Raw genomic sequence first — 12,706 nt, forward strand, 5'->3', positions numbered from 1 at the left:
GCAGATGCGTCTCTTAATCTTGACACTAACGCCATCCACCCAGGACCTGCCAAGTCTCTTAATTCTATAGGGCCTCTCTCTGCCATTTGAGGCATAGAGATAATAATATTTGCCAAATCTTTATATCTTACAGACCCAAGAAACCAGAAAAGAGAAATTGTATCTATTATTATAAAGTACCCCAAACCATTGTTGTTTATGATTTATACCGTATCGTTATACACATAGTATTTAAGGTGTCCCATTAAGATTGCTAAACGTGGAGGTTTATATTTAAAGACAGAAAATGCACAAACAAATATGCATGTTGCATAGGAGTTGGGAGAGCTTGAGATGTTCCTGAAACCCTGACTTTTCCATCGCAGAGATGGTTACCTTTTTGCTTGAAAAGTGTTAGGAATTTAAATATTCATATTATGATAAGCAGATGTTCAAGCTTTCAGGGAGACAGTTTCTAAGACTTCTTCATCCAGCTTTAATTTCTTTGTTAAATAGGAATGAACTCCTTGGGGGTGGCAGTTGGCATGAAGAACAAGCGCCATCTAGTGGTTATGTTTAAATGTACAATTTAACATGTTTTAAAACATCTGTTTTTGGAATAGGTATTATTTTAACACGGTTCAAAAGTCAGAAGGCATATAAAGGTACAGTGCTGTTCCCTTTCTGCCCAATTCCCCCCCACCTCCACCCCACTCACACAAAAGCTAACTACTGTTATTAGTTTCTGGTTTAAAAAAAACATCTACCAAGCAAATATGTAGTCTTCCCCACCCCATTTTTTAAAAACATACAGAGCAGCAGTAAAAGGAATATATTCACTTGTTTGCACCTTGATTTTTTTCATTTGAAACATATCTTGGCAATTTCTCCATATTGCCATAAAAAGAAAATTTTCTTTTTGTGTAATATCCCATTGTATGGCTGTACCATGTCTTACTCAATCACTTTTCTACTCATGATCTTTTAGATGTTTGCAATGTTGTGCTGTTACAACACTATAGTGAGTAGCTTATGCCCATGGAACATTATGCTTATCCCTAATAGTGCATTTTGGGAGTCGGGGTGGGGAATGTGAAAGACCTGTAATTAAAATGTCTAACTTGTCCCTGTTGAGAAATTTCTTTAATGTAAGGAGGTTGGGTATTAACAGTTGAGAGTTGTTTAGTAGTAACCCAGTTTGCTTGAGGTATGTTTATTTTATTGGTTATAATAATTTCTCAGTTCCTCTGGCTGGTGTATATATTATCTGTGCATTAATAGTCCTCACCTGATCTTATCCTGTGTCCTATTTTTCTACGTAGACTGACATAAACCGTTACTAAAATTTGACTCCAGTGAGATGCTTGGTATCCGTATGAGTAAGAAGCTTAGTTTAATGTGAAAATAATGTGAAATTAATGTGAATTAGGGATTTTATTTTTTTTAATTTAAATTTAAATTTTTTGGGCCGCACCACGCAGCATGCGGGATCTTAGTTCCCCGACCAGGGATGAACCGGTGCCTTCTGCGGTGGAAGCTCAGAGTCTTAACCACTGGACCACCAGGGAATTCGCTCTGAATTTAGGATTTTAAAACAGACGAATAACAACCATTTTATCAAAAAGTTACTGGAATGGAAGTGTAAAGAGAGAGCTATCAATAGTCACTTAACGTTTTAGAATCTTGTCTGTAAAACACACCAAATGGCATTCCCATAGGCTTTGCTGTCTGGTCTTTTTAGTTTGATGTTTCTCTTGATCCACATTTTTCTTTTTTGATTACAAAATTTGTAATTGATAAATACTACAGTTTATATTAAAAAAGAGGATCCATACCTCATATTATTCTATAGCTTACATCTCCTCACATGTGTGAGGATGTCCAAAGGATAACTTTCTAGAAGTGGAATTGCTGGGTCAAAAGGTAGGTTCATTTGTAATTTTGATAGATATCGTTTAATTGTTGCATGTGCAGACTGTACCAATTTGTACCCTCCGTCCCTTGGGCTAGTGTGTGAGAGCGTCAGCTCCTCACAACGTTGCCAATGTAGTGTGTGATCAGACTGTCTGGATTTTGTTCATGTAATAGGTAAAAATCAGTATTTCAGTGTAGTTTTAATTTGTGCTTCTCTTACTGCATGTGAGAGCAGAGATTTAAAAATATATTTGTATCACTTGTATTTCTTATTCTGTGGCCCATGTGTTCAAATCATTTGCCCCCTTTTGGTCTGTTTTTTTTTTTTTTCAACTGAGGTATAGTTGATTTACAATTCTATGTTAGTTTCAGGTGTACAGCATAGTGATTCAGTATTTTTATAGATCGTACTTCATTAAAAATTATTACAGAATAATGGCTGTAGTTTCCTGTGCTATACAATATATCCTTGTTGCATATCTCTTTTATGCATAGTAGTTTGTATCTCTTAATCCCATGCCCTTATCTTGCTCCTCCCCCACCCTCTCCCCACTGGTGACAACTAGTTTGTTTTCTATGTTTCTGAGTCTCCTGTTTTGCTAGATACCTTAGTTTGTTTTATTTTTTAGATTCCACAAATAAGTGATAGCATACAGTATTTGTCTTTCTCTGTCTGATTTATTTCCCTAAGCATAATATTCTCACCTGATCCATCCACGTTGCTGCAAATGGCAGAAGTTCATCCTTTTTTATGGCTAATATTTCACTGTGTATATATACATACATATATGTATATAATATATATATAATACCACATTTTCTTTATCCATTCATCTGTTGATGGACACTTGGGTTGCTTCCATATCTTGGCTATTGTAAATAATGCTGCTATGAACATTAGGATGCATGTATCTTTTCAATTAGTGTTTTTGTTTTTTCCAGATATATACCCAGGAGTGAAATTCCTGGATCATATAGTAGTTCTATTTTTAGTTTTTTGAGGAACCTCCATAATGTTTTCCGTAGTGGCTGCACCAATTTACATTCCCACCAACAGTGTACAAGGGTTCCCTTTTCTCCACATCCTTGCCAACATTTGTTATTTGTGGTCTTTTTGATAATAGCCATTCTGACATGTGTGAGGTGATATCTCATTGTTGTTTTGATTTGCATTTCTCTAATAATCAGCAATGTTGAGCATCTTTTCATGTGCCTGTTGGCCATCTGTATTTCTTCTTCGGAAAAATGTCTATTAAGGTCTTTCTTCTGCCCACTTTTAAATTGGGTTGTTTGTTTTTTTGATATTGAGTTGTATGAGTTGTTTATATATTTTGGATATTAACCCCTTGTTGGTCATATATTTGCAAATATTTTCTTCTATTCACTACATTGTCTTTTCGTTTTGTTGATGGTTTCCTTTGTTGTGCTTGCTGGTATGTTTTTAATGAATTATAGGAGCTCTGTAATTAGGGAGCTTCATCCCTTTGCAATGACATCAGTAACAAATATTTTGTCCCTGTTTGTCATTTGTCTTTTGACTATTCTTAAGGTGTTTTTGTCATGCAGAAGTTTTTGTTATTATATAGTCACATTTATCAAATTTTTCTTTATGGCTTTTAAATATTATATCATATTAGGAAGTTTTTTTTGCATTGAGATCATGAAAGAGTTCTTTACGTTTTATCTTAATACCTTGTGGTTTTGTTTTCCTCCATGTAAATCCTGATCAATTTGGAATTTATTCTAGTATATGGTGTGAGATAGGGATTCAACTTAATTTTTTCTTCCAGTTGGCTGCCCAATTAGAACATCTCAATGTTTTGTTTTTCCCAAGATTTGATATCCCAGCTTTCTCTGAAATATATTAACTTTCCATATGTATTTAATTCCATTTCTCGACATTCTATTTTATTCCATTGGTCTATCTGCCTATTTTTGCACCGGTTGAATTACTGAGGCCTTATCACACAGATCATAGCTCCTCATTTTTAGAGTTTTTCTGGTTGTTTTTGCTTGTTTCCTTTCATATATGAACTTCAAAATCCCTTATTGGTGTTTTTATTTAGATCATATTGACTGCATAAATTAACTTAGGGAGAATTGATTTCTTTGTGGCGTTTCTTCCTGTTAAAACAAATGGTCCATGTTCCTATTTGTTCAAGTTTTTGCTTGTGTACTTTAGGAGTGTTTTAAAGTTTTCTTCAGGTAAGTTATGTACGTATAAAAAGTTTATTCTTAAGTATGTTTTTCTTTTGTTTTATTACGTTTGCAACTGGGATCTTTTTTTTCATGTACTTTCTAACTGATTGTTTATGTATCTGTATGAAAGCCATTAACTTCTATTAATTGTGTATCCTGCCAACTCTTATTGTTTGTAGTAATTTTAGTTGTCTTGGGGGCTTCCAGGTATATAGGACTATTGTATCAGTTACCTATAATGCAAAACTTAGCAGTTCAAAACAATAATTGATCAATATTATGGGTCATGAGTTTGTGGGTGGCTGCGGGGGTTCTTCTAGTCTTGTCTGGGCTCATTCATGAATCTGTAGTCAGCTGTAGGTTGAATAGGCAGCTCTTCTGATCTTGACTGGCTTCTTCCACATGTTTAGGGGTTGCCTGGAGGTAGGCTGGTCTATGATGGCTTTGGCTGAGACAACTGAGCTCTTCTTACTTGTCTCTTACTTTATACACCCCACCCCACCCCTTAGGCTAGTCCAGGCATGTTCTTAGATTATCTCAAGCATATTCTCAGGGGGGATTTCATAGGAGTAAGAGAGCAAGGAAATGCACAAATACTTTTTCGAGCCTTCGTGTCTCAAAGATACCAATATCTTAATGGCCAAAGCAAGTCACATGGCCAAGCTCAGACTCAAGGGTTGGGGAAGCAGACTCTGCCTCTTTATGACAACTGCAGTGTCAAAGGACAGGGATCAAGGAGAGGTCAAGCAGAGGGGCCATCAATACGATCAATCTAACACATGCATCATAGGTAAATAGTGAGAGTTTTACCCATTTTTTTCCAATTTTGATTTCTCTAAATTTTGTTCTCTTGTCTAACTGCATTGGCTGACTCCCCCAGTACAATGTTTAACAAAAACCTCTATGGTGGTTGTTTTCAAAGAGCCAGCTTTCGGATTTACTAGTTATACCTTTCTGTTTTCTAACTGATTACTTTTCTGCTATTCTTTTAATAATTTATTTTTTCTCCTTTCCTTTAGTTTAACTTGTTATTTTCTTCTCCTGATTTCTGTAGTCAGCTGCTGTAGCAGTGGCTGTTGATACCCCACCCTGATCCATTTACCAGGCCTCTACACTCATCTCCTAGCTGCTATCAACGTTGACTGGTATCAACTCACAGCGAAGCTCCTTGGAATTGTCCTTGCCCAATGGCAGCGACCTTCCCAGGAAATGCCTGAGGTTATGCTTTCTCCCTGGGAATGCCCACAGCTACTGACTGACAGAGTGGGACAACTCTGTGGTGCCACTAACACTCCAGAGCTCCCCACTCTGAGGCTAGATTTTAGCTGAGCCCACGTCTCTGCAAGCCCCCTGGCAGCCCATGTGATCTGAAAGCCTCCTGTCCCAGCTGATGCTGGGAATCCTGTTGCACGTCCACACTGCCAGTTGTGATGGTCTGCTTCCCTGCCCGCACTCCCAGAGGCAGTCTGCTGTTTCCCCAGCAACTCCAGACCCTTGTGCATCCTTCAGCTAAGGAGAACAGGCTTCTCTTGCAGTACTTTTTGTCTGTGTCTGCTGGAGATTCTGGGTTGGAAGATTCTGTAGCATCTTGTCCAGCATACATACATGGGAGGCAATAAAGAAACGCAGAGAATTTGCTGGCATGGCATTCCTCAAATTCTGAGTTCCCCCAGGTGGCCTGCCTTCTTCTTTGTACTTTTCAGAGTCATGCTATGCTTGTTTATTGTGCAATGTCTAGGGATTTTTAGTTGTAAGAGGGAGGACCTGGGAGGAATGGGGCTATTGCACCTTGGCAGGACTGGAAGTCCTCCATTATGTAGTATTTCCACCAATACACATAAACAACCCGAAGAACATAGATAATAGTAAAATATAATAACGTAATTAGGAAGGGATGAGCTTGAGTATTACTTTTATTTTTAAAATAGAATTTATTTCAGTGCAACTTTCTATATATTAATTTTTGATAATGGCTGTGTTTAAAAACTAGTTCACAAAAATCCTTTAACATTTAACAATTGTATCTCATGAGCTAATTTAAACTGGCTCTAACACACCACTGGTTTATTTATTTTATTTTATTTTATTTATTTATATTTTTTAAAGATTTAATTTTATTTACTTTTGGCTGTGTTGGGTCTTTGTCGCTGCACGCGGGCTTTCTCTAGTTGCGGTGAGTGGGGGCTACTCTTCTTTGCAGTGCGCGGGCTTCTCACTGTGGTGGCTTCTCTTGTTGCGGAGCATGGGCTCTAGGCGTGCGGGCTTCAGTAGTTGTGGCACGCAGGCTCAGTAGTTGTGGCTCACAGGCTCTAGAGTGTAGGCTCAGTAATTGTGGCACACGGGCTTAGTTGCTCTGCGGCATGTGGGATCTTCCCGGACCAGGGCTCGAACCTATGTTGCCTGCATTGGCAGGCGGATTCTTATCCAATGTGCCACCAGGGAAGTCCCACACAACTGGTTTTATATAATATGTAGATAATATTTGGTCACAATTTTTATTTGCTAGAAGATGACTTTTTTCCCCCTGATGAGCATTTTTAGTTTTTTAATAGATTTGCTGCTCTTTGTAGGGTCATTGTTTCAATTCTGTGCTAATTTCTGTTTATTACTTATAACTGAATGATGTGAGTGAAACTGAATGATTTCTAGCCTGGATTTTCTAAGGGGTTTCAGGGTTGGGGGGCTGGGAAAAGCTTGGATAGTGATCCAGGGTGGGTCCTTTTCATAACATGGAAACTTTTTCCTTCCCCGCTGCCACTGAGATAGACCACTTCTCTCAGACGTGACCTGTGCATGTGATTCTTCATGTCACCCTGACCCTAAACCTATAGCTCAGAGACCAGCGGGCCTCGTGCTATCTGCTAGCTCACTGCCATTCCTATCCCGCTTTCCAGATAAGAGCTATAGGTTTTACGTCTCGGTGTACACATCTTCCATTTAGGAAGTGAATTTTTACTAGCATTTCCTGAGATCGGTCACCATTTGGCCCTTGTGCTATGAGATCTCTTTCTGTGGTTCTTCTTTTCAGTTCCTCCTGCCCAAAGCCTGCTTGACTCAGATGCTTTGGGCAGGCCTTACTTGTATGTTCAAATCTGGAGATTTTTCCAGTCTCCCATTTTATTGAAATTAGCATTTTAATTTTTTGTTCTCCTTAGGGAAAATACTGACTTCCTGCAGTAATGTTTCTACTGAAATCCCCACCAGTGGTTCTGACTCAGAAAAAGAAAAAAGTAAGAATGGGCCTGTCCTGTCTCAAGATTTTTTTGTTAGGGAGTTTCTGTGACCATTTGGCTTTTTTTTTTTTTTTTTTTTTGGTGGAGGTGGTTATCTTTTACATTCCCGAATGCACAGTGGGTCCTCTTGGATTTTTCAGTTACCTGCAGACTGGATGGAAAAGAGAAAGTCAAGATGGTTCTTGTTTGGTCTGGGGCAATTGGCCAGCAGGTATTTAGGGAAAATGTTTAAATGTGAGATGCTCTGCTGGTCCTCAGGGGCTACACAGGAGTTTAAGATGTGGACTCTGAATCCATACAGTTTGTATTCTGGGTGGAAATAAACTTGACATCAGGACAGTATGTGTAGTGAGCATGTCTTTGGGGGCATCCATGGGGACACTGCCTCCACGATCTGGTCATGAAACTAGAGGACCCAAATACGTTTAAGTTCAACCACCATTGAATGGGGCCTCACGTGGGCCAGGCCTTGTAAGGGTCCTGGGACTGTAAAAATGGGTCTGACACAGTTCCTGCCCTTGAGAAGGAGGAGATGGGGTAACTAAGAGCGTGAATGGCAGTTACTACTATTGAACACTTACCGTATATATGCAAGCCCTAGTCTAAGCGTTTGAAATGACACTCCTCTGAGTTCTGCGTGACTCTCATTCCCGTCGTACAGATGGGAGGATGGAGCCACGGGAGGCCACTTGATGTTGGTCACGCAGTTAGTGACAGTCAGGATCCAAACCTGAGTGAGGTTTCCCCCAAACTCTGGCCGTGCTTTGTGTTTAAACATTTTAGGCGACAGCGTGGATCCTCCCCTCCTACGTCAGTCGAGGTTCGTTGAGAAACAGACACCGAGATGGGACTAGATGTGCAGTCGACTTACTGGGGAAACATCTAGAAGGATCACAGGGAGGGAGCTGCAGGAGGTGGGGGAACCTTTGGGATGTGTGCGAGCGGGGCTGACACCATGAAATGAGGGAGAAGAACGGGCCCGGCACCGTCATGAGACAGTCTGCGTGGGCTGCTGGGGGTCCCTGGGCAAAAGTCTCCTGTTGGGCAGGAATGGCCTGAGTCTAGAACCTTGCCATGCTCATCACCAGCCGGGAGCAGCCTGAGGGCAGAGCAGCCTGGGGCCAACGCCAGGGTTAATTCCAAGGAATGGCAGCTGCAGGTTGCTGGGAAATGCTGCTCCCACTGTGGGTTCTCTTGAAGGAAATTCTAGGTGACACTCCCGGGGCCACCACACGGGTCTCTCCCATCTCCCCCATTTTCCTATCCCGGACACTTGGGTAGAGGAGGAAATGTTAGAGTCTTGTTTTAAGGTCATTGTCAGGGAACCCTTCTTTCTTTCCTTCCATTTTGACCGCCCCCCACAGTCTGTGTCATATACATGGTGGTCTCCTTTGACACACAGCATCAAACAAGAGCTCTAGAGACACCCAGCAAAGATGTCTGTTCTGTCAGATCCCCGGGTCCAAAGGCTCCACTCATGGTCACCATCAATCCAACGTCTTAACATCCATTTTGTATCCATTTGTCACAGGTATGCTTTGAGCCTGGGTGAAATGAGAGCTTTGACATTTCAGAGAGTGACGTTTACCATGGGTCTACCTCTGTTAAAACGTACAATTCAGGATCAGGTAAGTTTCATTGTTATTTTGGTGTCATGTGTGTGTGAGTGAATGAGAGAGAGACAGAGAAAGAAAAAGATTTCCTTTTGTTTTGTTTGCTTTTGTGACTTGTGGAAGGAAGCACATTAATTTTGCCCTGGGGGAAACAGACAATGTGGTCGGTATGGGGGAGTGGCTCCTTCGCCTTCCTTTTCTGTCCCCTCCCTGTGTTAACCTAATTGATTCACTTTTCCCGAGCCCACAGGCCAGGGAGTAGGGGAATGAGCAGAGGTAATGAAATATTTGTTCACAAAACAAATATAATTTGGGGTGTAAAACTCAAATATCTGAGAAACGTAGTGAACTACTTTTATGGGCTTTTTAAGCATTTTAGACTTGTCCAAAATGGATGCCTTGTTTGCCTACAAATTGCCACTCTCAATGCAGTTAAATTATTTTAGTCAATTTAACCTCATTAAAAGAAAGAAGGAAAGAAAGAATATGGGATGAGAGGATTCCTTTGTGATGCTAGCATTAGAAGCTCTATATTTTAGGCAAATTTAAGTCAATTCATGCAGCCTCATAGCTTCCTTAAACCTAACACTTTACACAGGAAAAAAATACCCCCTGGTGAGACCCCTGGGGGAGGGCCCTGAACTGGGGATGAGCTTCAGTAGGTGCTGAGGAGCTGAATGTATTCTGCCGTGAGCCTGGCCCCCTTCCTGCCCAGCGTGGTCTGCGGAGGGAGAGGCTGAGGACTGAGGGGGTGGAGGTCTTTCCCATTCAGGAGACCACGGGGGCTCGTTTCTCTGTGGAGTGTGGATCAGAGCTGGTGGGGGCCTGAGTCCGTGATTGAGACCAGATCACCACCCACCCACCCCCTTCGGTTGGCTGTCTGTCCTGAGGAGGCAGGGACAGAGCTCAGCATCTTCTCCTGAGGAAGAAATTACAGGCAGAGCTTTGGCACCTCACCTCCTGGTGAGGTCCTGCAGTCCCTCCAAGGTGACAAGGGCACAGCATCACCTCGGAGAGCGTGTGCAAGGAAATACCCCCAGAACAGGGTGAAGCATGCTGGCAGAGTCTGGAAAATCATTTCATACCAAGTAGAACATGCTGGCAAAGTAGATGTTCAAGCTAGTAAATTGCCTCTCAATGAAACATTTAGAGGTGAATGCAGCCATCCAAACAACCAACCAACCAACCAACCAAACAGCCAAACAGCCAACCAACCAACCAACCAACCAACCAACCAAACAGCCAAACAGCCAACCAACCAACCAACCAACCAACCAACCAACCAACCAACCAACCAACCAGCCAAACAGCCAAACAGCCAACCAACCAACCAACCAACCAAACAGCCAAACAGCCAACCAACCAACCAACCAACCAACCAACCAGCCAAACAGCCAAACAGGCAACCAACCAACCAACCAACCAAACAGCCAAACAGCCAACCAACCAACCAACCAACCAACCAACCAACCAACCAACCAAACAACCAACCAACCAACCAACCAAACAACCAACCAACCAACCAAACAAACAACCAAGCAAACAAACAAGCAACCAACGAAACAAACAACCAAACATGAAAACCCCAATCCCTCTTTGCTTTCAGCCACTTTCTCCATCAGAATCTGGCCTCCAAATGTGTCCGGTGTGGGGCTGGCAGGAAGGTGAGATTCCGACATGGGGGCCAGTCTTCTGCCCCCTTAATCAGCCCAACATGTCTAAGGCTTAAGTTAGTGTCAAAAATCAAGACCCGGATGTGAGGGTTGATCCTTTAATGAGGTTTACCAGTTGCAGCCTGAGCCCCCCACGTCTGAAGGATTAGCCTGTGTACTCTCGCTACTGATGAAGCGTGTTAAGCCCTGGATCCAATTATCTCCATGTTTTCACGGCTCCCTCCGTGGTCGTCAGCAGCCTGGACAGCCCTGTCCCGTATGATGAGGTGTAATTCCTCTGGGAGGCACAGGATTGGCCCTGGACGACCCCTCCAGCTCATTTCTGTTAGTTATTTCAGCCTGTTTGGCGCTTCTCTCTGTGTGAGTTTGCAAAAGCCAACGAACCTGAAGGAAATTAAACCAGTCAGTCATCGGTCACTGGGGCTGCAGGCTTATCTCATGGGCCGGGTGTCATAAGACTCAGCAGCACATCTGCATGTGAAGGCTCTCAAATTCCCCCCTGTGAACAGCTGGCGGAGCTGTCCACGTCCAGTAATTCTAGAAGTGTTGCATGATTCATCCCACCTCTGCATGAAAATATTGAGTCATGGACTGCCAGTTCAGAGAGCATTCCAGGTCCTTCCATCTTTCCCTGGCCCTTGTGTTGCTCTTAACTTTTGGGGATGATTGGATAAGCTCCCAGGCAGAGTGCAGCGTGTAACATGTGACGATGATGTCCTTGAGGACAAACGAGGAGCGAGCCTCATTCATCCCAGGGCTCAGTGGACAGCCCACAGGCTGAGAAAAAGCCATTAAAATGTTTCCACTCTGTCTTCTCCCCTCTGTCAACTGCAGTAGATTTGAGGGGTTTCAATAATTTAAAACGGAAAACAGTATCTCAGCCTGACTACAGAGTGCGCACGGATGCTCGCACACACACACACACAGTGTGAACAATCTCATTGTACCTTTTCAACTCCTCCTGCACCTGTTTCCAGCGACATCACATTTGTGCCCCTCAGCCAACTCTCTCCTCTCTCCCTGAGGATTCAGGACTGGGTCCTGCGTGGGGGGAAGTCTCTGACTCCCGGAATTTCCAGATGAGGAGACGGAGGACCCAGTCGGGACATCTGCTTTGTGGCAGTGCTGGGACTGGACCCCAGCCCCTCCCTTGGGTGCCTGGTCCTGTCTGTGTGGCACCCTCCTCAGAGACACCCTGGAAGCCAACAGGGGCTGACAGCCTGCACCAAAATCACCATAACCAGTGACAGCTCACACTTACTAAATACATATTTTGTGTCAGTCACAGCTCTAAGAACTTTAAATGGATGATCTCATTTAATATTCCTGACATCCCTAGTGGTATTCCCATTTTACAGATGAGTAAACTGAAGCTGAGTAATTGGCCAGAGGTCATACAACTAGTAAGCTGTATATATAAGTAGTGGAGCATGGATTCAAAGCCAGGTGGATTGCTTCCTGAGCTCACTCAAATCTGGGGGGTCTCACCCCAGGGTGCACATTAGAACCGCCTGCGGAGCTTTCCAAACTCTTGCCATCCAGGCTTTTGGTCAGGCCCATCGGATCAGCATTTAAACCTTGCAGGTGATGCAGTGTGCATCCTGGCTTGAGTACTGATACACTGTCCTTCTTTCCCGGTACCCTGTACTGTTTCTCCTGAATTGTTTCTAATTCTTCTGAATTGTTCCCATTCAGCATTTCGTCCCTGCCAATCACGGTGCAGGGCCGACTCATAGGGATGCTCCATCCCAGCATTTCCTTTTCTCAGGAGGGAGCCAGTGGGACTCAGGCTATTCCTGGCCAAGTGTAGTGAGGAGCGGGGACAATGGATAATGGATAATGAAGTTCCCCACTCCATCCATGACTGCTTGCCCCCCAACCCTGTCCGCAGCCGTCTTCTCTCTCATCCTGAGCTCCTCTCGTCTTCACCCCCATGATCCACATGGGCCGTGGGCATGGTAACATCATTACCGAAGCCAGTGGTTCTCAAAGTAGGATCTGAGGACCCGTGGGGGTACCCAAGATCCTTTCTGTTACTATCTGAAAAGTAGATGTCCAACTACCTGCGTGCACGACACCAGGTTTTCATCATCAA

At 42.9% G+C, this 12,706-nt stretch overlaps 1 protein-coding gene across 1 annotated transcript in view; it reads left to right on the top strand.

The window, feature by feature from the left end:
- ACOXL (acyl-CoA oxidase like) overlaps positions 1 to 12,706 on the top strand; it is a 287,130-nt gene that overhangs the window by 22,434 nt on the left and 251,990 nt on the right. The window contains exon 2 of the mRNA XM_082426944.1: positions 8,857 to 8,953. Within this exon, the coding sequence (XP_082283070.1) occupies positions 8,857 to 8,953 (97 nt within the window). The remainder of the gene's footprint in view (positions 1 to 8,856; positions 8,954 to 12,706) is intronic.

The sequence above is a fragment of the Balaenoptera physalus genome (genome assembly GCF_965194825.1).
Source record: "Balaenoptera physalus genome assembly, chromosome: 15".
Lineage (NCBI taxonomy): Eukaryota > Metazoa > Chordata > Mammalia > Artiodactyla > Balaenopteridae > Balaenoptera > Balaenoptera physalus.